This window comes from Dipodomys merriami, unplaced genomic scaffold, assembly GCF_024711535.1.
Source record: "Dipodomys merriami isolate MVZ:Mamm:240054 unplaced genomic scaffold, mDipMer1.0.p SCAF_6, whole genome shotgun sequence".
Lineage (NCBI taxonomy): Eukaryota > Metazoa > Chordata > Mammalia > Rodentia > Heteromyidae > Dipodomys > Dipodomys merriami.
The window spans coordinates 4,638,314-4,665,377 of record NW_027206179.1 but is presented as its reverse complement, the minus strand read 5'-3'; the positions used below and the strand labels follow the sequence as shown (position 1 = coordinate 4,665,377).

Sequence of the window (27,064 nt, the reverse complement as noted above, 5' to 3'; positions counted from 1 at the left end):
CTAAGTATGCTTATTTCTCCTACTCTGTCTTTTATTCCTGAAGCCATGCAGAGAATTTCTATTTCTCATTAACAAGAGGGTATAACACTTTGGGGCAAAAATGCAGCCTAAGAGCCCTGCACCAGAGGCCAATATGGAGAAGACCTCTACAGCCACCATGACCTTCCCCTTGGCACTATGGTATACAGGCAGGAAGGTGAGCCACACACTGCAGAACACCAGCATGCTGAAAGTCAGGAACTTGGCCTCATTGAAGGTGTCAGGCAGGTTCCTGGCCAGAAAAGCCACAGTGAAGCTTGCCAGGGCCAGGAAGCCCAGATATCCCAGGACACAGTAGAAGGCAGTGAGGGAGCCCTTGTTGCACAAGATGATGATGTTGCCATGTTCAGAGTGTGCATCTGTGTCCACAAAGGGAGGAGAGGTCCCCAGCCAGAGGCCACAGAAGGTCACCTGGATGAGCGTGCAGATGGGGATGATGAAGTTAGGAGCCCCTGATACCAGCAGCCACCTCATCCTTCTTCCTGGGGAAGTGGCCTTGAAGGCCAGAACCACAGTCACTGTTTTGGCCAACACTGTGGAAACAGCCACAGTGAACACAACTCCAAATGTGATCTGCTGCAGGATGCAGGTGGCTGTTTTGGGTTGACCAAGAAAGAGCAAAGAACAGAGGAAACAGAAGATGAGGGAGATGAGCAAGATGTAACTGAGAGCCCGGTTATTGGCCTTAACAATGGCAGTGTCTTGGTGTTTCACAAACATCCAAAGAACAGCAGCAGTTAGCAAAGAGAAGCAAAGAGCCATGCAGGCCATAACCATGCCCAAAGGATCTTCAAAAGCCAGGAAACTTTCCACTCTCAAGAGGCACTGTGCCCTGGGAGTGTTGGCATACTGATGATCTAGACATTTCACACATTGCTCCATATCTGGTGAGAAATGTATACCACCATTACTTTTTTATTAAGCAAGTTTGTTTCAAAGAATTTAGGGAATTTTTCCTTTAGGGGAAATTCTCAGATGTCTGCATTTACAATCATAAAAATTCTATTGTATTTTTTGCAAGCCGTAACTGCTTCCCTTTTTTTCTTCATCATTCAGGCATTTTTATACAATATTTTTAATCAATGACTATCACACATATAGATAAAATAATAGGTGGGATATGACATTATCTTATTAACTTTTTTATACTTTTTCTGATGCTAATTAAGAGTGGTGTAATCATATTAAAATTGGACGTATACAGCTTACATTGCGCTATATGTTTCTGTAAGACATTAATTTTTACCCTGTGGTATATTATCCTTGATTTCCTCTCATAATGCTTGTCTTGGCTCTTCACCTGTAACGTTGTACAAACAAACTCATCACTCTTTGACCCTCTATGGTCATTCCTATTTCCTAAACTGATTCTAGCTTACTGAGGCCTTGCCCTGTACCAAAAGAGTTCTCGGCACTGAGAAATAAAGATAAGCAAGATCCAAGTTTTTTTGTGGGAGTAAAATGTAAGTTTTAAGATGAATACTCAACTTATACCACTTATGTTTAATTTTATGGTAGAGTTTAGACTTGTCCTAATGATTGGTGATAAGACAGATTCCTGGAGTAACTGTCCCTGCAATATTCTGGAATATCTTTCTAAATACATAATGCAAAATCATGTTCTATCACATTGCCATTAGCGATACTACCACATCTCAGAATTTAGTTATTAACAGAGAGAAGGAGAATGAGCTCTGTGATCCTAATACACAATTTTTGCATTGACTTGTTTTGATTGAGGATAACTAGAGAGAGATAACTGATTTGTTTATAAGCATGACTCACCTGTTCCATTAGCAATCTCATTTTCTGAGCAAGGTGTACATTCAAAGCAACAGGCAGCCTTTCCCTCCTGAGGAGATTTCCGGAATCCAGGACCACAACTCTCACTGCAGACAGAGTGAGGAGTCTGAGGAAAGGTAGGGTGTGTCAATAACTTTTCCAACATGTACCAAACACTACAACAATCCAGTTTTACAATGGGATGCTTAAGTATAATGTTTTAAACAGGTAAGTGAATTTGGTTTATTGTATTCTGTTATAGACTCCATATTCCATGATTCCCAAAGGTTAAGTGATTCAATCTTGATTTCTAGCCTGTAAGGCATGGGTTTTTTAAAAAGTGGAAAGTAGTGGTGAGAAAGTAATTTTAGTTTCCAGCCCTATGGGATTTCCTTGAATTCCTGGCACAATATGCTTTCTCCTACTCATCTGTGACATTAGAAAGAGCAAGGTGGAGACCTCCACTTTATAGGGTTATATGAGCCCCGACGTGATAATAGTTTTTTCTTTGTTTTCAAGCATTCATGAGGTGAAATCTTCTTACAGGAGCATTTAGTGATTCCTCTAAACAAAGATAGTTAAGTTGCAGGGCGATTAACCAATGAAAGAATCTCCACAGAAGGGAGCAAAGGAAACTTTCAACCCCATAAATTAACTCTTCAGCTACTTTATTGCAGTGTTAGAATCTCACTGAGAAAAATATATTTTACATCTTATGAAAATATTCCAAATCAATATGTAGAAACACTTTTAACTCACTTGGTTCTGATCCTAGGGCTTGAAATCAAGTCCTGAGCATTTGACTTCAGCTATTTTGTCTCAAGTGTAGCACTCTAGTACACAGCTCTACCTCCATATTTTTGGAGATTTATTGGCAATAGGCATCTCACAAAGTTTCCTGTGTGAGCTGACTGTAAACTATGACATTCCCATCTGAGCTATATTAGACTCTAGGTTTATAGGATAACCTAGCTGGAACTCAACCAGGTAGAAACTTAAAGGGTGACTTTTGCCAATTTATGTGTGTGGAAAATTATTAGGATCAGATCCAACTCACCTCTGTAGTTTCAATGGACCACTGTACCATATCTTCAGATAAAGAAAGTTGATTGCCATGTGGAGCATATGGAGAAAACTTTCCTACTTTCACCTCAAGTTCAAGACCCTCTGGAAAATTCCAAACATTCATAATGTCATACTCTGGCTCCAATTTCCTTTGCTTGTCCAAAATTTCTTGATATCCAATAGAATTGTAAAACTTGTTATTCTTCAGAAAAGTGTGCAGCTAAAAGTAGACACATCTTATGGTCAAGTGTATTCCAGAGTTAAGACAGAAAGCAAAATATTCAAAGCTCCTGATTGCCTTTAATCTCTGATTCTGAATTTGAGAATAGTAGAGATAACTAGTGAAGTATCGCAGAAGAAAATCTATGGAGGAATCAAAATAATCTTTGTGAAAAAATAATCTATCCTGATCACTCAGAAAAAGAGGAAGACTTTCAGAAAAATTCACTCCACTCTTTTCTGAATTTCTATGGTTTGTGCTTGCTAAATATGTACTACTTAAAGTTGAATGAAACTCAGTCACTTATGAAAAACATGAGGAATTGGTTTCAGCAAGTCATCCTTTGCTATGACTGAAGAAACTCATAGGGAAAAGCTGAATTCACAGATTTTAATACATGAGCTATGAACATGTTGATATTATTCGTAACTAATGGGTTCATAAACAGGGTGCTGGTGGTTCAAGGATGTAATATCAGCTAATCAGGAGGCTCACATCAGAAGATCATGCTTCCAAGCAGGCTGGTGCAGAAAGGGCAGTGAGAATTTTTTATCCAATAAACTTTTCAGAAAATGTCAGAAGTTTTGCTATGCTGAAGTGGTTGTGTGCTAACCTTAAACACAGCCTCAGGGATCTATCCAGCAACTGTGTTCAAGCCCCCTGCACTGGTCAAAATTAATTTTTAGAAAGATGGAATATATTTTATCCTTGTTATAGGCCTGTTCTTTTCTTCAGAGCATATCCCCACATGTCTAGAATACATCAACGAAATTGAAACATAAAGAATTCATAGGGTTTGGAAAAGCAACTGAAATATTTAATGTTGTAAATGTGACTATACATTTGTTCAATTTTGTACTTCCAATAGTTTCTCACAATAGAAAGGAAAATGCTTAAGAGTTGAAACAATTATTTCAAATACTGAAATATATACCCATTAATATCAGCAAGCCAGATATGTATGACATAGGGATATAAATATATATATTTGGTGTGTATATATATGTTTGTATATATACACATGCCATATATATAAACAAAAACCCACATGTACACATACAGAACTACTTAATTTCATACAGTAAGAAACTCCTCTAGCAAGTGCCTTTGCTCATGGTTTGTGTACTCCAACATAGAAGAACTTACCTGAGTAGAGGAAGGCAATTCTCCTTTTCTATTTCCCATTGTTTGAACTTCTGTTTGATGAAGAAGCATCTCATGGAGAGCCTGAGCCACAGCATACACACCGTTGTATATATTGTAACTGTCTACAGACATAGTCACGTCAAAACTATGCCCAGGTAACCAATCCAAAGAGGCATCATGAGCACAGTTGTCCCATGTTACACAGTCAGACACAGAATCAGAGCAATTAAAAGAGAGAAACCACAGCCTCGCAAGAAAAATGTCTTCTGGGTATTTGGAAGGCTTAACTGCCTTGACAAAATCTGTGAATCCAGAAACATCTACATGATGGTGTGTAAAAATAAGAGGTACATGCAATGATCCTATAATGAAATATCTCCTTTGCAGGGTGAAATCCCACTGAGAGTTCATGATACAAACTTTCCCATGTGTAATAATTTGCTCAATATGTATCATAAAAATCATCAGTGAATTATTATCACCATATATGATGAGGACACTTGCTGAAGATAGATTAATATAACGATTAACTGTTATGTGGTTATGTGCATCTTGGGTGGCAATCACTAGCTCATAGGCTACACAAACTCTGTTCTTGGCCATCTCTACTTTCAATTCAGCAAGAATCTTTGCCCCATTATCATCCTGTGTGGTCAATAGTCCCACCCAGCTCCAGCTGAAGTGAAGCAGTAAGGAGACCATAGCAGTGGCTATTGATGTGTCCTTTGGTGCCATCTGATAGAGAGCAGGAAACTTGTTATGGTCACTCAGGCCATGATCAAAAGGCCCAAAGGTAAACTAAAGGGAATGAAAATTGCATGTTGTGTGAACAAGAATATTGCCATGAATCACTATCTCAGTCTCTGCCTTTATTTTTTTATTTTTTTGCAATTGAGAGAAATTTTCTTTATTTTATTTTTATTGTGAAAATTCTGTACAGTGGGGTAAAAATTACATGGGCAAGATAATGAGTAAATTTCTTATCCTCCTCTTTTGTTGTATCTTCCTCTTTGGTTTCCCCTTCCCATCTCTTCCCATCACTCCCCTGCCCTGCCACCCAATCCTCCTCCCCCACATCAAAGTTTTAAAGTTGGTTTTTCCACATAATGACTTGATCATCCCATTGTTGCAATGCATCCACCTGTATCCCTAGCTAAATGATTTGTTTTTTCCCTTCCCCCCCACAAATTATCAAATACAGTGAAAGCAGGAGTTATACCATGTGGGAGGGACATACAAAGTAACAAATAAATAATCTTATAAATGTGTTTGAAACAATCACCTAAAAAAACAGTTGAATACATATCTTAGGGATCATTTCCCTAACATCAACTTATCTGAACTTTTCTGCTTGACTCAAACATGTACTAGTTATAGACCCAAAGAAACTTACGTCTCCTTGTTTCTCTTATTTACAATCTCACTCTTGAACTCTGTTAAGAACTAGTTGAAGTATTTGGAACGTAAGATTGTTTTTTAGTTTTAGAAAAAATAATTTGTTTTTGAATAGCTGTGTATTTGTAAAATATTTTTTAGTTTTTGTCACTGTTTCCCATCAACACTTCCTATTTGTAATGCCACACATTCCCCGACTTTCCTAATTCCATTTTGACCCATGCCCATTGAATATTATGTTGTATTCCTCCACCCAACCTTTTCCTATTCTTCTGTATTTTTCCCTTAAAACCTATCCCACTCAGACAAGATATGCTTCACCTTTTTTTGGTGTTCATTTTTCACACTGTCAGTAGTTCAAAAAAGTTACACTATGGCGTTCCACCTTTATATATATCCTATGTTAGTCAGATTAATAAAGTGTATGTACATATACATATAAACACATTATACATACATATATATGTGTGTGCAATGGCTATTTGACTATTCCATATTTATTTCATGTAATATATTCATATTTTAGATATAACTCTCACATTTGTGAGGATATGGCTACACTTTCTTATTCTGATCCTGATTTATTTTGTTCAAAATATTATTTTCTGTGTGTGTGTGTGTGTGTGTGTGTGTGTGTGTGTGTGTGTGTTTACACATCAATGCCAGTACAGGGGCCCACACTCATACACTCTTGCACTTCTTTGGGCATTTTCCTTAAGACTTATTCTATACCAATGGAGTCACACATTCATCTTATGCTCCGTGTAGGTTAATTGGAGATACAAGTTTTCTGATTAGCTAGGATTACTTTTGTGTGCCATCAATAACCTGCTCAACATATCTTCACACTGCAAAGTCATCTTGCATTTCCTGATTTATAAAAGAAAATTATTCATAGAGATTGAAACAATAAATTATCCAATTATTTGCTCAAATCTTTCACCTCTTCTTTCAAAATGATTAAAATTATATTTCTGACTACCATTAAGTAATTACACTTTGATATCACAAAATCTGATTTATTTGTGAATCCAGTCTCTTCCTATCATTCTCTTCTAACATCTGAAATGGCATGAATTTAGACATTTTTATATACTTGCACACCTTCCACTCTCACCTGTGGAAATCTGTAGAGTCCAAGCAATGTCCCAATCTGGTCAGATACTACTCCTGATGGTCCTGTAAGTACTGCTATAGAACTGCTTCCTCTCACGCAGGAATAGTTTGGAATCTTATACTTCCCAAAGAGACAAATGAAGGGATTCTTAAACATTGTCCAAGAATTGAAGTGAACATCATAGACATTAAATCCCAGGGTCAGGTTATGTAAAAGATCAGGGTTTTTGTTGATCTCCTCTATAGCAAAAGCCAAGGCCAAAACATACTGATAGTTCTTGAAGATAAGCCTGCATAATGACCAAAGAAATTTTGAAGAAGTATTTCATATCTTAAAACGTCAATATACCAAATGCTTGCTTCTTTGTCAAAGAAAAAGTTAAAATAATACCCCAATTAGAATGGAATGTAAATGTAGTCTCCTATACTTACATATAGAATTCAGATACTTATTTAAGTTGAGGGAGAGCTTGTTTTCCTCCTTACCACATGCACCACAGCAAAAGGCTGCTGTGTGTTGGATTAAGTTTTCATGAGGCAGGAAATGTTGTGTTTCTTTACATTAGTGCAACTAGTTAACCTGTATGGAAAATATTTCTCATGTTTTCAGTCACCCAGTTTATGTTTTGTGTTTATAGGGTAGGTCAGGCTAACTAAGGAATGTTTAATTTAAGAGCAGTATTCAGAAGCAAAGGGTTATTTATGAATGATACTATAGCAAGGTATGTTTACAGACACAACATATGGAATAGTTCTTACTGATAACAACCAGGAAAAGAGCAGACCTATAAGGGGAGAGATATTTATTTTTCTTTATGTAACAAAACAAAAGGTATGAATCTAATTTTATGGAATTCATTTTGGAGAGAAAAACTACTTACTTGAAGGTTGAGGAAAGAATTGTAGGTATGCTTTGCCTAGAATTTCCAGTTCTAAGACCTCCATGATAAAATGTTGATCACTATTCTCTTCCCAATATATTTAAATAGAGACTCTCAAAAGGAACCAAAGTAGCAAAATAAAGAGGAACAAAGTACTCTTCATTCTTTCTTTCTCCAAGTCCAGTCTGTGTGCACCAAAGTATGTGTGAATCTGCATTTTTTTGTGTTTATATGCATGCTTGCAAGCGTGAATATTATAAAGAAATTAATATAATGAAATCAACTGGTATTGTTTAAATGGAAACAATGAAGGCATGTTGGTAATGGAATGAAAGGACCAACTTGTTCATTATATGCTGTAGGTATATGTGAAGTGATCATGAAAGCCTATCATATTCTGAAATGTTATAAACAGAAGAAAATAGTGAGCTTGAGAAAAATCTAATTGCACATACACATATGGAGGAATAAAATGCAGGAATTAAGATGTGTTAAACAGCTTTTTCAAAAGTTGAAGAGAGTATTTTCAACAAAGCAAAAACAAATGTAGAGATACCTACAAAGTAAAAGGCTTAAAGGTGAACGTATAATCAATATTTTGATTAATCTTGGGGCAGAAATCTGGGCCTGGGAGCTATCTCTCAGCTCAAGGCTAGCACTCTATCACTTGAGACACAGCACCACTTCTAGGTTGTTCTGCTTATGTGATGCTGAGGAATTGAACCCAGGGCCTCATGCATGTGAGGCAAGCACACTACCAATAAGCCAACTTCCCAGCCAAGGATAACCAAATTATTGAACATAACATCTACAGTAGCCTGTCTAAGCATGAAGCACTCACAAGTTAACTACATATACAGGATGATTTTCTAAATTAGAATAGAAATGGGACCCATATGCTATATGTGTGCACCCATTTTCATAACAGCTAACTCCTCAGCAGAGTCCATATAAGTCAAGAGAGCATGGCAAGAGATCTTTACAATTCTGAAGATTAAAAAAACTAAATCCACCAAGATTATATCCACCAAGATTATTAGCACCTAGCAAAGTTACCCTGTAGAAACAAAGGAAGGATAAAGATGTTCTCAGAGAAGCACAGTTAAGAGAATTTATCTACACTAAACTCTTCCTACAAGAAATACTAAAGTAAGTTTTTCAGACCACAAAACAGAACCATTAAAGAACAAGAAAAAATACATGAATGTATAACTTCTTTCCTGTCAACACAATCAAAGATGAATACAACCAAATGAGTCACAGAAAATAAACTCATGGAAACTAAGCAATTCATTGATGAGACTTCAGCAGTTTTTTTGAAGAGAGAGATAAAAATCGAAATTTAATTGTTTCTGGGATTCAATGTGAAAGAACAACTAAAATATCAACTCCTTTGGCACACAACCAAGGTAGATCTCAGAAGACGATTCAAGTCTTTCATCAACAAATTAGAAAAATCTCAAATCAACACCTCAATGATGCACATCAATGCAGACATGACACTTCCAAGAAGATGGTGGCATCATCACAAGCAAACTCCTTAGATGCATCTAAGGAAAAACAGCTGCCGGGCGCTGGTGGCTCACGCCTGTAATCCTAGCTACTCAGGAGGCTGAGATCTGAGGATCGAGGTTCAAAGCCAGCCCGGGCAGGAGAGACCGTGAGACTCCTATCTCCAATAAACCACCAGAAAACCAGAAGTGGCGCTGTAGCTCAAGTAGTAGAGCGCTTGCCTTGAGCTGAAGAGCTGAGGTACAGAGCCCAGGCCCAGAGTTCAAGCCCCCACGACCAACAAAAAAAAAAAAAAAAGAAAAAGAAAAACAGCTATTTAGATTCCCTGCATCCATTTTACCTCACGAGAGACAAAAAAATCGAACATTAAAGAGATGGGGACTCATTCAAATACATAAGAAATCTCACAACATAAACACAGAGCAGAATACAACAAGACAACATGCAGACCACTGCTGAGTGCCTGCAACCTTTGCCCCTAGCCTTCTCAGGCAGCCCAGGGAGACCCAGACATGAAGTGCCACAGATCAAATCTTAGAGAACCATGTGATACTGACAAAATCACACAGCAAACACTAATCCTAGAAACACAAAGATAGAAACAAGGGCAGACATGCAAATCAGCTTGCAGACCCTTAAGGAGTGGCTGCTGCTACTGCCACACAACACAAAGGAGCAGAGAGACACCACAGAACAAGGGTATGGAGAAATAGAAAGAGGAGATTGATAATGCCACATCCAGACACAGGGGCCCCTCAATAAGACTTCTGCTGCCCAGGTCAAAGCTGTTTGAGCTCAGAATCTGTTTGTGCCTGCTCAGAGACTGCTTCCTTGGAGGAAGAGTTCCAGGTGGTCACCTACATTGCCCATAAAAACGAATGCAATTGAAATGGCAACAAAGCCTCCAATTCAGGAAAAGCCCAGGACCAGATGGATTCATAGAAGGAATCTTTAAGTCTTCGAGTAGGAACTCACTCCCATGCTTCTCAAACTCTTCAATGAAACAGAAAGGGAAAGTTCACTACCAAAATCTTTCTATGAAACCAACATAACACTTATCCCCTAACCAGATAGGAACCCATCAATAAAAGAGAACTATAGAAACATTTCTCGAATAGATGTTGATGTAAAATGTCTCAACAAAATTCAGGCCAACCAAATTCAATAAGTAATAAAAAATACCATACCTTATGTTCAAATTGAATTCATTCCAGGATTGCTAACCTAGTTCCATATACACAAGTCAATTGATGTAATTCAACACAGGAACAGACGTAAAGATGAGAAGCACATGATCTTTTTAATATATTCAGAAAAAAAGATTTGAAAAGATTCAACACCACACTACCTGATAAAATGACTAGAAAAGCTATGAATCCATGGAAAGTTCCTCAACATAATAAAGGTTATCTGTGACAAACTTAGAGCTATCATTATACTTCATGGAAAAATTTAAAGCCATTCCCTCTAAATGCAGAGCAACACAAGGATGACTTCTCTCTGCATTCCTATTGAACATACTGCTGGGATACCTAGGAAGGGAAATAAGGCAAGAGAAACACATAAATGGCATCCAGATAGGGAAGATGAAGTAAAGGTATCCCTCTTGGTGAGCAATAAAATTCTGTATTTAAAGAATCATATAGAATTCCTCACCCCAAGCTACTTGAGTTGATTCAAACTGTGGCAAAGGAACAAGCTCTGAAATCTAACAGCAAAAATCCATAGCATTCATCTGTTCCAACAATGAGAAGAGTGAAACTGAAATCAAGAAAGAAACACAATTTGTAATAGCCTCACAAAATACTTAGGAATTAACCAAAGATGGCAAGGATCTATATTGTGAATTTTTAAAAAAATTCTTATAAAGACATTGAAGCTGACTTAAGGAAATGGAAAAACATTCCATGCTCCTGGTTTGGAAGAATTAATATAATAAAAATGGCAATTCTGCCCAGAGCAATATACAAATTCACTGCAATACCAATAAAAATATCTGTAACTTTCTTCAAAGAATTAGAGAAATCAATCAAAATACTCATATGGAATAATAAAGATTGTGAATAGCAATAAAGACATCTTTAGCAGGAGGAACAGTACTGGAGGAATATCAGTACCAAAGTCAAAGCGTTATTAGAAAACCATAGTAATAAAAACATCTTGGTACTGGCAAAACAATAGGCCTGAAACCCAATGAAACAGAACAGAAGATGCAGAAACAATCCCACAAACATATAGGCACTTAATATTTGATAAGAGAGACAAAAACACAGCTTTCAAGAAAGATAGCCTCTTACAGAAACAGTGCTGTCAAAACTGGCCATCTACATGCAAAAAAACAGAGGCTTTATACCCATATATCACATTGTACCAGAATCAACTTTAAATGGACCACATAGCTTATTGTGAGGACAGACACTGTGAAAATATTACAGGAATTACTAGGGAAACACCTAAGTCTTCTAGCCACAAAGTAAAACAACCTAAACAAAGATACATAATCACAGCAAATCAAAGAAAGCCTGGATAAATGGGACTGTATTGAACTGAATAGATTCTGAGTATCAAGGGACAATGCTAGGAAGATATATGAACAGAGCATAGAATGGTAGAAAATCTTGACTGGTTATACATCAGATAAAGAGGTCATATCTAACAAATACTTAGAGCTAAAATTTAGCAAGACAGAAGGAAACTCCCAAACTCAATAACCCAAGAGACTTAAGAGAGACTGCTCAGAGGAAGAAAATCATGGTGAATAGATACATGAAGTAGTGTGTCCAACACCTCAGAAAACATTACATTTCTCTTTCAGTTGTTTCTGCTGTGGAGTCAAAGTCCAAGACTTGAATACTTGGAATAACTGTGCAGGGTATATGTATCTATAAAGTGTACATTCATTATTAATGTCAAAAAATTAATATGTAATCCAAAATTAAGAAAAAGAGAATTTCAAGCCCCATGACCAATAAAAAAAAATAAAAGAAAAAGAGGGAGTGGGGTTGGAGGTATGGGTACGATTTTTAAACAGGATGACCTGGTACAAGGGACACTATATTCATAAACGGATCTGATGAATGGCAACATTTTGTACTACCACCAAAAGAAAATAAAATTTTAGAAATTTTCAAACTTACTGCTGAGAGTGATTATACAAGTGAGTTTATAGGTTCTAGCAATGTAACTATGGTAGACAAATATTACACATAATGCTTATGAAGAGAAAATATTAGTAACATATCTAGTAATTTCCATAGAACAATTTAAAATTAAATATTTAAGTTACAAATGAAGAGAAGAATACAATGTAGTTGCCATTTTCATTTGTATAACTTTAATATATTTTCTTTAAATAGGTTTTATATTTTTATTTTTAAGATACTGTATAGAGGTGTTAAATTTACATGAATAAGGTAAAGATTATATTTCCTACTGAGCATTAAAATATTTTTTATTTTAATTTTATTGCAAGGAGATATACAGAGTAGGTACAGTTTCATAAGTAAGGTAGTGAGTACATATCTTGTCTAACTTGTTACCCCTTCTCATCTTAAAATATTAAGTGAAAAAGTTTCATTAAAATTTAAATGAAAAGATTTCATTATAACATGTCTCTCATTCACTTATGAATTTGATCATAGTCCTGTACTACCTGTGAATGCATATTTTCTTTTCTTTTCTCCTTAGCATCACAGGTAGTTGTCATCATTCCAAAAGAGATTGTTTTAATCTATTTTAAGTTTAACAAGTAACACAAAATCTGTAGCAGACAAATAAATCTCAAAATCCAAAAGTCCAAAAGTAAGTATTATTGAACTCAATAAACAATGACATCTGTGAAAGAGGAAGCATAGAAGAAGATTCAGTAAACCTGGAGAAGAAGTTACATAATGAAAACAATGTGACATGATCTGTCAATGACTGGGAATGGAAAGGCAGTAAATTCTTCCAGTAAGATTTAGAATGGCTGAATTAATAAAATCTCCAGTCCAAACAAAAGGTTGATTCCAAGAAATTCAATTCACTTTCAATGAATGGCCTTCAATGAGAGTAAGAAAATAATGTAAGCCAGACCCAGAGAAACAGAAGTTTCATGGTTTCTCTGAGTGTAGTAGCTAGAAAGTACTTATAGATCTACAAGTAAATGAAAAATGGAAAAAAGAGAGAGAGAGAGAGAGAGAAAGAGAGAGAGAGAGAGAGAGAGAGAGAGAGAGAGAGAAAGAGAGAGAGAGAGAGAGAGAGAGAGATAACAACAACAAAAATCTTGCATGTCATAAATTGTACAGGTCTCTAGGCATTCCCCACGGTGAGAACAAGGAGAACGTACTCAAAGAGAAACACAAAGATGTAATACCTATGTGTATGTGATTATAAAAAATAATATTTTTCAAAAAAGAACTCCAGGAAATGGGAACAAAAGAGATTTTTTCTTTATCAATGTTTTTGTGGGCATGGGGTCACAGAAATGGGGGAACAAAGGGTAAACAAATGCAGTGCTACTCACTAAACACTATGTTGAAAATAAGCTATGGAACTGGAAGGTGAGGATGGGAGAGAAACATAGCGAGAGAAAGGGTGACGTTGTTCGAAAGGAAATGTTGTCTTCATCTTACTTATATAACTGTAACCTCTCTGTACATCATCTTTATAATAGCAATAAACAATACATCAAAGAGAAAATGGAGTGGAAGAAGGTAGTCCGTGCAAATGAAAAGGAAAAGTAGGCAGAATTATCCTTATTATATCACATCAAACAGATTTTAATCAAAACAACCAAATGTGCCAAGTTTGTAATGCGATGATGAAGCAATCAAATCAACCAGACAACATATCAATTGTAAAAGTATGCTAACTCATTATCAAAGCACTTAACTCTATAAAAGCAGGCTTTGAGCTAATCCTCCATACAATAATAGCTGAAGATTTCCTAGAGAGACATTTAGACCAAGTAAACAGGGAGGTATCAAAATTAAATTTCACCCTTGATTAGATGAGCCTCACATCCACCTACAGAAGGTTTCACCCAAAGTCTGAATAATCCATCTCTCATCAACATATTGAGCATTCTCCAGAAGAAATGGGATACAACACAAAACAGCCAGATTTTTAAAGTATGGAAAGTAAATTGAACTCACCTATGAACCACACTGTGATAAGGCTAGAAATTAACAAGAAAAACACTGAAAGAAAATACCCCCATAACATCTAAATGAAATGCCTTGTTTCTCAGTCAGAAACAAAGAATTTAATTTAATTAAGACCATTCAACGTAATTAAATGATTAATACATATTAAAGGATTTGTTTTTCAAAGCATATGTCAAGAAGTTTTCTGAACTTTGGAACAATATCAGAATCTATCAATCAATCTCTCTCTCTCTCTCTCTCTCTCTCTCTCTCTCTCTCTCTCTCTCTCTCTCTCTCTCTCTATATATATATATATATATATATATATATATATATAAAGAGGAATGAAATGAAATTGTAACAACCTTTATTGAAATCAGGAATAGAGATGCTATATTAGAGAACCTATGCGGCACGTCAAGGAGCTAGAAAAATAAAACCAAAATTAGTAGAAGGAATGAAATAATGAAAATGAAAAAGAACTATAGACTAAAAAAATAAATAAAAGACTAGAAACAATCAATAAAGCCAAAAGGAGGTACTACAAGAAAATAGGGTGATAAAACTGAAGTAAAGCAACAAAATTCCATATATCAACCTACACTTCCTATTGTTCTGGATGCCAGAATCAGTATAGTGAAAGTATCTGTACTAGTGCAAAACCATGTATAGAAGATTCAGTACAATTTATATCAAAATTTCTAAGGAAGAACAAATGTAACACTGCTGTACACATGACAATGTTGGAACTGATCTGTATAGCTTGATGGGGGGTTGAGGGAAAGGGAAAAAATAGGAGAAAATTGAGGAAAGGGGTAACAAAGGTGGCAATATTAGCAACTTAACACAAGTACTTAAATATGTTCTGGAAAATTAAAAGAATGAAACAGCAAAACATGGGGAAGTAGTGTGGAATATAAAGAATAAGTAAAGCCAGACAGTAGTGCTTCACACCTTTATTCTCAACTACACATAAGGCTGAGAACTGAGGATCATGTTTTCAAGGCAGCCTGGGCAGAGATATCTGTGAGTCTCTTATCTCCATTTAACTACGAAAAGATGCCAGAAGTGGAGCTGTGCCTCAAATGCTAGAGCACTAGCCTTCAACAAAAATGTTCAAGAACAGCCCACAGGCCCTGAGTCCCCAGGACCAGCATGAAATTAAGAAAGATAAACATATCAGTGACATATTAAATGAATCCATGTATTTTCTATAGCACAGAAGAGAGTAATTTCTATCCTGAGATCTCTGCTCTCAATTTTGGGCAGCTGCCTCTGGCTATAGTTTTCATACCAGCACTTAAAAACTAGTAACAATGATAAAGATAATTATATATTTTTTGCAATAAAAATCAGATAGTTTGAGAGAATTCCTTGAAGTTCTGTGTGATCGTTTTTCATTTCTTTTCTCTTTTATTATACCACTTATTAGTGAGACTCTAAGTTATAGACAAAGAACTTAAAGAACTTGCATGTGCACAAGTGGAAAGGATTAATATTGGGAATATAAAATTCTCCCATAAGAAATCTTTCATAATGCTGAGCTGTCTGGTAACCCTGGATGGTAGAGGATATCTGACATGAAACAGGACCAAAATACATAGTTTGGAACAGTAACTGCTTGTGTACACAAAGAATGTGTGACAGTATAAGTGTGTGTGCACATGAGTATGTGTGTTTGTGCCTGTTCTAGGGCATGAAATCAGTGCCTAGCCTCTTCATTTTCCACAGTGACAGGTGAAATGGAGGAGATACAGGTATGCTGGAGAAAAGAAAAGAGCTTATGGATATGGAAAGGAGAAACTATTGGAAGGAAATGGAGCCCTCTCCTGCCAGCATGCAGATAATCAGTCTATAAGAGATGTAAGGCAAAATAATGAAACTAACCTGCTCCTGGAGCAATGAGAAAGGAGGTCAGTAGAGGGGACACAGAGATCATTGATGTGCACACCCAGAGTTCCCTCACCCATGGAACGTGCTCAGAATAAAATAGTAATAGAGTTAAAATCTGTAATTACTTACAACTTGCTGTCTTCTTGCCTAGAAGAATGGCTGTTACTGTGATCTATTCCCAAAGTGCACAGGGGCATAATCCCAGATATCATCACATCTCCATCCATGTGTGCTCGCTGCTTCATTGTAGAAAAGCAGGTAGTGTCAGCCAAGGACCTGACAGGGAGGGGAAGATGGAGAAAGAGAATTATTAAAGTGAAAATATACATCCCTGAAGCATCTGACAAGCAGAAATTCTGGCTGGAATGGAGGATCACAATTTCACAGCTATTCTTATATCTTTCTATATGTGCATATGTGTCTTTGTTGACAGAGATCCACACTATAGCTTGCCTCTAATTAAAGTCTCTCTGAGTATTCAGAAGTAATGTGTAAGAATATTCCCAGGGGCTTTGCATTAGTAGCCCTTCATCAAGGAGAAAAACACAAGTTAGAAACATGTTTTCAGATTTGCCTTCTTCAGTGCAGGTGCTGTGATTTCATCCAAACCACAGATAGTGAGACCCCAGAGATGGAGTTATGTTAGTTGTAATTTGTACTAAGTCTGTGTCAAGAAAGTATTTGCATGAAAGTTATTTGGGATGATGTAACTGAATTGCATGAGATGATGCCATATCATGTGAATGGTGAAATGGCCAGAAAAAATGTATGTCTCTGAGTTGTCAACTGAAATAAGAGGGCATTATAGTTAAGAGTGTCAATTCAAATGACCAAATCCAGGCAAATATCCTCTCTTGATATCTTGTAGTTTCAACACAATAAAAATGCCAGGAGTGTCCAGAGGAAGACGGTAGGTGAGAAGCTGGGAACTAATCAAGCTGTCATATAGAAAGCGGTTTTAAGTAATATAATTCATCCTATCAACAAGAGCAAGGACTAGAACCACCTGATTATATCAAAAGATGCAGAAAAAGCATCTGACAAAATCCAACACCATTTTATGTTGAAAGCTCTTGAAAAAGTAGGGATCCATGGAACATTCCTTAATATAAAAAAGCTGTATATTACAAACCTACAGCCACCATTATACTTAATGGTATAAAAATAAGTCATTTCCTCTAAACTCAGGAATAAGTTAATGATGTCCACTCTCTCCACTTCTCTTCAATTTATTATTAGAATTCCCAAGTCAGCAATAAGACAAGATGTAAACTTAAAGAGGATCGAAATAGGGAAAGATGAAATAAAAGTCTCCCTCTTTACAGATGACATGATCTTGTATTTAAAGAATCCCACGGACTCCACTCACAAATTACTCAAGCTGATTCAAAACTTTGGCAAAGTAGCAGGGTATAAAATTAACCCTCAAAAATAAGTGGCTTTTCTCTCTGCCAACAACGAGAAGAGTTCAGCTAAAATCAGGAATGCAATTCCTTCTTTTGTAACTATAGAAGTGAAGAATCTCTACGATGAAAATTTTAAAAACTTGGAAAAAGAAATCAAAGCAGAACTTTGGAAAAGGGAAAATCCTCCCATGATCCTGGATTGGAAGGATCAACATCATGACAATGGCAATATTTCCAAAGGCTATCTACACATTCAATGTGATACCTATCAATATCCCAACCTCATTCTTCAAGAACATAGAAGAAGCAATCCAAAATTGCATATGCAACAATAAAAGACCTCAAATAGCAAAAATGATCCTTAACAGAAAGAATAGTGCTGGAGGAAGATCCATATCAAATTTGAAACTCTACCACAAAGCCATAGTATTCAAAACAGCTTAGTACTGGCACAAGAATGGAACTGGGGACCAATAGAATAGAACTGAAGACCAGAAATGAACCCACAGACCTATAGCCACCTAATCTTCAACAAAGTAGCCATAAAAATTAGAATGGAAGAAAGACAGCCACTTCAGTAAATGGTGCTAACAAAATTGAGTAATCACCTGTAGAACACTAAATCTAGATCCTTAAATATCACCCTACACCAGAGGCAACTTCAAATGGTTCAGACACTCAGAAAACATTACAGGAAGGAACAGAAGAATCTTGGCACAGGCTCAAATTTTCTTAATAGATACACAGAAACACAAGAAATCAAAGAAATTTTGGACGAATGAGATTGAATGAAGGTGCAGAGCTTCTGCATGGCAAAGAACATAGCTAGCAAGATGAATAGAAAGCACACGGATTGGGATATCTTCACTAGGTATACAAGGGACAAGGGTCCCATATCTATACTATGACCCATTGCAACAATGAGATGTAGAAGATGCTATGTCGAAAATAAACTTTACAGTTTAGGCCGAGGGAGGGGAGAGAATGTAGTTGTGGAGATGGGAGGAAGGGAGGGTAGGGGGAAAACTAACGAAGAGGCAAGAATGCTTGATAAGAAATGTACTCATAACCGTGCTCATGTGATTGTAAACCCTCCGTACAGTATTTTCACAAGAAAAAACTTCTTTAAAAAATATAAAATAAAAATAAAATATACTTAGAATTAAAATCATTAAATCCCTAACAACAAATCCACGAAGAAACAACTGCCCGATAAATAAGTGGGCTAAAGACTTAAAGAGAAACTTCTCTGAAAAGGAAATAAGAATGGCCAATAGACACATGAAGAAATGCTCAACCTCTCTACTCATAAAAGAAATACAAATCAAAACAATATTGAGCTTCCACCTCACCCCAGTTAGAAAGGCTATAATCAAGCAATCTAATAACAACAGATGCAGGAGGGGATGTGGACAAAAGGGAACTCTACTGCATTGTTGGTGGTAGTGCAAACTTTTTCAAACACTTTGAAAAGCAATATGGAGGTTCCTCAAAAGACTCCCATAGAGCTCCTCTATGATGCTTCAATTCCACATTTGAGCATTTACCCAAATGTTCACAAACAGGGCCATATCAAGGCTCCCAGGACAACTATGTTTATCACAGCATTATTTTCTAAGATATGAAACTAATGCAAATGCCCCTCAATAGATTAATGGATAAAGAAAATATGATATATATGTATATATGCATATATATGTATCTATATATAAAGACACATATATAGATATGCATCTATATAGATGCATATATGTATCTATATTTATATAGATATACATATAGAGATATAGATATAGATATAAAGTGGAATTTTATGCCTCTATCAGAAAGAATGACATTGCCCCATTTATTGGGAAATGGAAAGACTTGAAAAAATTATATTTTGAAGTAAGCCAGGCCCAAAGAGACATAGGTCTTCACACTCACAAAATTCCTGTATTAATCTATGGTTTCTCTCCTCTCGCTCGCAGGCTCACACTGAGTCCTTTTCATGTTTTCATTCTTTTCATTCACCATGTTGACCAGTAGTATTTGTAGAGCCTTTTGGGATCTCTCCTCTGGATTATTCATTAACTGTTCTGTCACCTGATTATCCTGAGTGGGAGTTGACATACTAATCTCAAAGAGGAAAATAGTTTTGACAGAATGATAGGAGAGGAATAGAAAAAAAAAAACAAGAAAGTATGGAAAAACAAAAATTTAAATTTAAGAAGTAAAAACTAAAAATTATGTAAGCTTAAAGAAATGATATTGAGAAAAGAAAGAATAGGATGAAAGGAGAGGAGGGATAGAAAGGAAACATTAAACACTAAAAAATAAAAATTCTTAAAATTGGAATACTTGAAAATTATATAGGTATGAAGAGATAATACTGCTTTTAAAGAAGTTAAGTCTTAGCAGTTGTGAATTGAGTAATAAATTTCTGGATTAAGTATGTACACAATGGGGCATAAGGTCTAATAATCAATGGATGACAGGTACATACCTGGGGATGAGCAGAACAGCAATTAACTCATGCAAAAAAGAAAGAGAGGAAAAAAGGAAACAAAAATAATTACCAAAAGGTTAAAAGTGGTTCTCAAAAAAGCACAGAAACACACACACACACACACACATACAACTAAAATAATTTCTTTTTTTTTTTTTTTGGTTCAGTCATGGGGCCTGAACTCTGAGCCTGGGCAGTGTCTCTCAGCTCTTCAGCTCAAGTCTATCACTCTACCACTTGAGCTACAGCTCCACTTCTGACTTTTTTTTTCTTTTTGCTTATGTGGTGCTAAGGAATTGAATCCAGGGCCTCATGCATGCAAGGCAAGTGCTCTACCACTAAGCCACCTTCCCAGACCACCAAAAATAAAAATTATGAGAGAAAAAATAATAGAAAAAATGTTTTAATCAAAATAAAAAAGGTAGAAAAAAGAGTTCTTCGATTGGGGGGGGGGGTTTGGGCAGCAAAGATTGTTTTTTTCCCCCAGTCTCTTGGTGGAGTTTCTGGTCTGCTCGTGGTGTTTAGCCTTCCTGTGGCTTGATTGGTTTCTTAAGTCAGTTTGTTTGAGCAGGCAGAAAAGTACTCTGTGATACCCAGAATTTTGAGATCCTCCTCCCAGGCTAGTGGAGTGGAAGGGAGATCTGCTTTGAGTATCACAAAAGAGGGAGATGGCTCTTTCCCTGATTTGGAGGTGCTGTGATGAGGTTAGGTTCTGGGAAGAGTTGAGGCCTTTCAGCAAACAGTAGCTTTTCTGAGGGCCTGACTTCTGAGACACTCACAGAGCCCAGCCTGCAGTCATTCTCAGAGTTTATGTTTACTGAATTTCAATTGTTTGTCCAGGCTACTATAGGGAGGGGCAGCCTCTGGCTCAGTTTACCCACTGAAGAAAGTCACTCCTCTGGAGTGGGAGCTCTCTCTGCCTGGGTGGGGTGACATTCCCCAGGGTGGATCTGAGCCTGGAAGTTCAGTTCAGGCTCCTGTGACCTACTAAATGACTTTTTTGTTTTCTTCCAAGCTCTGAGTTGGAGCTAGCTGCTCACCTGGGCCTTTGTCAGTATCAAAGTTGGAGATCTCTGGTGGGGGGGATGGGCATCCTTCCCTCCTCTGCTCCCTGAGAAGGAGTGAGGATGTCAGGGTTCTACTCATGCTAGAGTCTTAGTTCCTAGATTTTCTCTGGTCTGCAATCTGCAGGATGAAGATACTTGCTGCTTGTCAGTTTTTGCTGGTGGTGAGTAGAATCCGCTCTCCCACCATGTCGGGCGCCTTTATCCTGGACTCTCTCTGTTGGTATGGCAGCTCTGGCCACTGTCGCTGACATTGCTGCCTCCACACCTGGAGCTGCCAGCAAGTGCTCAGATCTGCCTCCTTGCCTGAGTTTTCCAATTCTGGCCAAACTTTCTGTACTGTGATGGCACACTTGGTGTGATTCTCTAGCCTAGGACTCTTCACTGGAACACTAAAACTGCTTTCTATGCATGAGTTTGTTTAGACTCCAGATTTTCCACCATCTTCCTCAGATTCTAAATCTGGAGTCTTTTGCTACTACAGCCACGATTACCACAGCCCCAAACTGAGTTGTGTTGCTTCCTCCGGCAAGGAGAGAGAGTCACGGGGATGGGGAGGCTAGGTTCTTGGCCACTGCTGCGGCCACTGCCCTGCCTTGGCTGCCGCTGCCACCCCAGCCTGGGTGGATCACTAATGCAGGCCAGTGGACGGAGGTTCTGTGCCCTGCAGCGAACCTGAGGTTGCCCTGGGCAAGGCCTAATGCTTACAAGGGCTGGTGCAGAAAGGTGCTTTGCTGACTGCAAGCTTGGAGACTTTTGAAACTACCAGCACAATTACTCAAGCCCCAAACTGAGTTGGGTTTCTTTCACAGGCTGAGAGAGAGCGGCACAAGGCTGAGGAGTCTAGGGTCCATCGCTGCTGCCACCTCCAACGCCCTACATCGCTGCTGCCACCTCCAATGCCCTGCCTCGGCTGCTGCTGCCACCTCAGGCTGGGTTGGGCCACTTATACCGGCCAGTGCAAGGAGGTTCTGTGCCACACAGAGAGTCTACGGTTGCCCCAGACTGGGCTCATGAGGGCCAGTGCAAAAAGGAGCTGTGTGGCTCTGACAGCATATGTTTCTTTGCTGCTGCTACTGCTGTTACCTCTGCCTTGGACTGGGCTGGGCTGTTCCTGCAGGCCGATGTGGAGAGACTGTGAATGAGCACCTGGGGTGGTTCGTCGCCACTGTCACTGCCACCACCACTGCTGCTGCTGCTGTTGCTGGCTGCCATTCAGGGCAAAACTGTCTGCCTGTGCTGAGGCACTATGTTTTTGGGGAGTCTTTGTGCAGGTTCGGCATTCCAGATGTTCTGCATGTATTATCCAGGTTCGCACTGGCCCTGGGGAGTCTTCCCAGAGCCTTGGGATGCTTGCGCGGAGCCCTGCCACTCGACATGGAGCCCACTGACAGTAAGGGGTGGGGGAAGGGTCTTCCTACTTTACTGTCTTTGTGTAAGTTCTGGAGTTTTTCCTTTTTCTTTTTTTCACTTCCTGTACCTCTCTGACTAAGTGCCTTTTTGTTGTTGTTGGTCTTTTGAAGAAATGGAACATTAAAACCTGAACTCTCTTTTTGGTTGGAGAGAGCTGTGATGTTTCCCTACTGTTCCGTCGCCATCATGGACTCCTCTCAATTTCTTTAATACACATTTTTATTGTTATTGTAAAAGTGATAGACAAATGGGTTACAATTATGTAAGACAGATACTGAAACACTTATTTTAACTGCAGGTGGCTCATGCCTGTAATCCTAGCTACTCAGAAGGCTGAGATCTGAAGATCGTAGTTCAAAGTCAGCCTGGGCAGGAAAGGCTATGAGACACTTATCTCCAATTAACCACCAGAAATCCAGAAATGCTGCTGTGGCTCACTTGGTAGAGCACTAGCCTCGAACTGAAGAGTTCAGGGATAGCACACAGGCTCAGAGTTGAAGCCCCACAACTGGCAAAACAAACAAACAAACAAACAAGCACCACTCCGGAGCCCCTAAGTTCAGTAGTCTTCCCAGGTTCATACTCAAAATTAGGTATTTTCACTCTATCTCTCCTCTTTTGGAACTAAAAGCTTCTCCTATTCCAAAGCAGAACACAATATTACAGCAAGCCTGAACACAGAGCCCTGTATTGCACAGAGATTGGAAGTTCACAATAAAGATAGGTGTTTGCACTACAGCTGTGCTTTTTAGGAAATAAAAGTACATCCAATTCCACATCAGAACACAATTTTAAGACAAGCAGCAACCCAGAGCCCTTTGTTGCATAGATTTTGGAGGTTCACAGTCAAGGATAGGTATTTTCAATCTATCTCACTTTATTGGATATGTAAATAGGCCCATTACCAACATGGAGCACAGTTTTAAGACAAATCCAACCCTGGGCCATGTATTTACACTGATTTTACATGTTTACCATCATAGATAGCTATTCCCCTATTTATTGTGTTTCAGTGGGTATTATATATAGTTCTAATCAATTAACAAGTGTGTTATGAGGTTTAAAGCGATTTGGGCCAAAAAGATAGCAATATGAGCCACTTCGGTTTGTCTCATTGATTACAGATTTCGTCTAGCTTAATGTCTCACAACTGGAGAGCAAAAGAGTAAAGATAACAAAGAAAGAGTGAAGGACCAGGAATAGTGGAAAATGGGTTGAGGCAAAATTAGAGCAAAAACTGAGAAATGTAAACAAAATGAGTAGGAGAAAATGAGAGTAGAGTCATGTAGAGAAGAAATGACACATAGGGAAGAATATTAGGACTTACATTCAAAGTAAGAAAAAAAGAAGAAACAGAAACAGGAGAAAAAAGGAAAAAATTTAAAAAGAACAAATAAAGAGATAAAGTTTAATGATATGAAGTAATAATACTAAAGTTAAAAATATTAAGAATGTGCAGTAGAGAATTGGCTAATCAACTTATATTCAAAATCAAGTACAGACACAGTTAAGGAGAAAGCCCAGTAATCACCATAGGATGTATTTCCAGGAATGAACAGAACAGCAATTAGGAAGAGAAAACCAAATGGGCTTTTATAAAAAGAAAACACAAAAAATCAAATCAAAAACAAAAAAAACAGGAAACAGAAAGGAAAATGAATTAACAAAAAGTGAGAATAATTTTAAAAAAAGAAAAATTAAACATAGGTAAATATATGTGTGTGTGTGTATATATATATATATATGTATATAATTATGATAAGGAGGAAAAAACACTATTTATTTGGGGAATCTTGTGTCTACCCTGAGTCCTCTTTTTTTTTAATTTAATTTTATTTTATTTGTGAACATACTGTACAGAGGAGTTACAATTACATGGGTAGGATAATGCGTACATTTCTTACCAAGCATTGCAGCCTCCTCCTTTGTTTACCCTTCACATCCCTTCCCAGCCTCCCCCCTCCACCCCATCCCAATCCTATTCCTTCCCCCATCCCCCCCCACCGACGTTGTAAATCTCGTTTTGGACATGACAACTTGTACTTCTCATTGTTGCAACAGGTCAACCTGTATCCTTATAGAACTGGTTTTTCCCCAGCTCCTCCAAAAGTTATACTGACATCAAATATAGTGAAAGCAGGGGTTATACTGTGGGGGAGGGACATAAATGCGCTAAAAACATATGCATGAAAGAAAAAAACATTAAAATACACATCTAAGGGTTCATTTTCCTGACATCACATTATCTGACCTTTTCCGCTTGACTCATACATATACTAGATATTACAAATAAGGGAAACCATGGGACCTATGTTCCTTTGGGCCTGGCTTACTTCACTTAATATAATTTTTTCCAAGTTTTTTCATTTCCTAACAAATGGGGCAATGTCATTCTTTCTGATGGAGGCATAGAATTCCATTGTGTATATAGACAACATTTTCTTGATCCATTCATCTACTGAGGGGCATCTGGGTTGGTTCCATATCTTAGCTATGGTGAATAATGCTGCAATAAACATAGTTGTGCTGGTAGCTTTAGTGTGGTCTTGTTTGTAAGCATTTGGGTAAATGCCCAAAAGTGGGATTGCTGGGTCATAGGGGAGTTCTATATGAAGTCTTTTGAGGAACCTCCATACTGCTTTCCAAAGTGGTTGAACAAGTTTACATTCCCACCAACAATGAAGTAAAGTTCCTTTCTGTCCACATCACCTCCTGCATCTGTTGTTGTTAGAGTACTTGATTTTTGCCGTTCTAACTGGAGTGAGGTGATATCTCAATGTTGTTTTGATTTGCATTTCTTTTATGGCTAGGGATGTTGAACATTTCTTCATGTGTCTATTGGCCATCCTTCTTTCTTCTTCAGAGAAGTTTCTCTTTAAGTCTTTCGCCCACTTATTTATTGGGCAGTTGTTTCTTTGAGGATTTGTTGTTGGGGGTTTAATTTTTTGAGTTCCAAGTATATTTTAGATATGAGACCCTTGTCCGTTGTATGGCTAGTAAAGATCTTCTCCCAATCCGTGGGCTTTCTATTGATCTTGCTAGCTATGTCATTTGGCCTGCAGAAGCTCTGCAACTTTATGCAATCCCATTTGCCCAACCTTTCTTTGATTTGTTGTGTTTCAGGGTCTCTATTCAGAAAATTTCGGCCTGAGCCAAGGAGACCTAGGGTTTCTCCTATTCCATCCTGTAATGTTTTCAGAGTGTCTGCTTTGAGTTCAAGGTCTTTGATCCATTTGGAGTTGATTCTGGTGCAGGGTGATATATAAGGATCTAGCTTTAGTTTTCTACATGTAGTTAACCAATTTTGCCAGCACCATTTACTGAAGAGGTTGTCTTTCTTCCATTCTATTGTTTTAGCTCCCTTATCGAAGATTAGATGGCTATAGGTCTGTAGGTTCATTTCTGGGTTTTCAATTCTATTCCATTGGTCCTAAGGTCTGTTCTTATGCCAATACCAAGCTGTTTTGATTACTATGGCTTTATAGTAGAGTTTGAAGTTTGGTATTGAGATTCCTCCGGTAGTGTTCTTTCCGTTGAGGAGCTTTTTGCTATTCGTGGTCTTTTATTGTTCCATATGAATTTTTGGATTACCTCTTCTATTTCCTTGAAGAATGAGGTTGGTATTTTGATAGGAATTGCGTTGAATTTGTAGATAGCCTTGGGAAGAATTGCCATTTTCACCATGTTAATCTTTCCAATTCAGGAGCATGGGAGGTTTTGCCATTTTTTAAGTTCTGTGTTGATTTCCTTTTTCAAGATTTTAAAGTTTTCATCATAGAGGTCATTCACTTCTTTAGTTAAGTTAATTCCTAGGTATTTTATTTTTTGTGGGGCTATTACAAATGGAGTTGCTTTCCTAATTTCAGCCACACTTTTCACATTGTTGGCATATAGAAAAGCCATTGATTTTTGTGGGTTAATTTTATAACCTGCTACTTTGCCAAAGTTTTGAATCATTTTGAGTAATTTGGGAGTGGATTCTATGGGATTCTTTAAATACAAGATCATATCATCTGCAAAGAGGGAGAGTTTTCTGTTTCTTTCCCTATTTGGATCCCCTTTATGTCTGCATCTTGTCTTATTGCTGTAGCTAGGCATTCTATTACTAGATTGAAGAGAAGTGGAGAGAGTGGGCATCCTTGTCTTGTTCCTGAGTTAAGAGGAAATGGCTTTAGTTTTTCACCATTGAGTATAATGCTGGTTGTAGGTTTGTCATATACAGCCTTTATTGTATTGAGGAATGTTCCATGGATTCCTAATTTTTCCAAAACCCTCATCATGAAGGGGTGTTGGATCTTGTAAAATGTTTTGTTTTTCTGCATCTATTGAAATAACCATGTGGTTCTTATTCTTGCTCCTGTTGATGTGATGAATATTAATTGATTTGCGTATATTGAACCAGCTTTGCATCCCTGAAATGAATCCTGTTTGATCATGGTGTATGATTTTTTGAATGAATTGTTAAAGTCGATTGGCCAAAATTTTGTTGAGAAGTTTTGCATCAATGTTCATCAAAGA

The 27,064-nt window shown here is 37.6% G+C and overlaps 1 protein-coding gene across 1 annotated transcript; it reads right to left on the bottom strand.

Moving 5' to 3' along the window:
• LOC138813686 (vomeronasal type-2 receptor 116-like) lies at window positions 1-21,387 on the bottom strand. The gene is made up of 7 exons (XM_070002073.1): window positions 21,272-21,387; window positions 16,305-16,451; window positions 6,765-7,053; window positions 4,253-5,050; window positions 2,879-3,106; window positions 1,825-1,948; window positions 1-923 (listed from the first exon to the last, which is right to left on the bottom strand). Exons 1-7 carry the CDS (start codon window positions 21,385-21,387, stop codon window positions 1-3), a joined length of 2,625 nt encoding a protein of 874 aa, XP_069858174.1.
• Window positions 21,388-27,064: the final 5,677 nt, after the last annotated feature.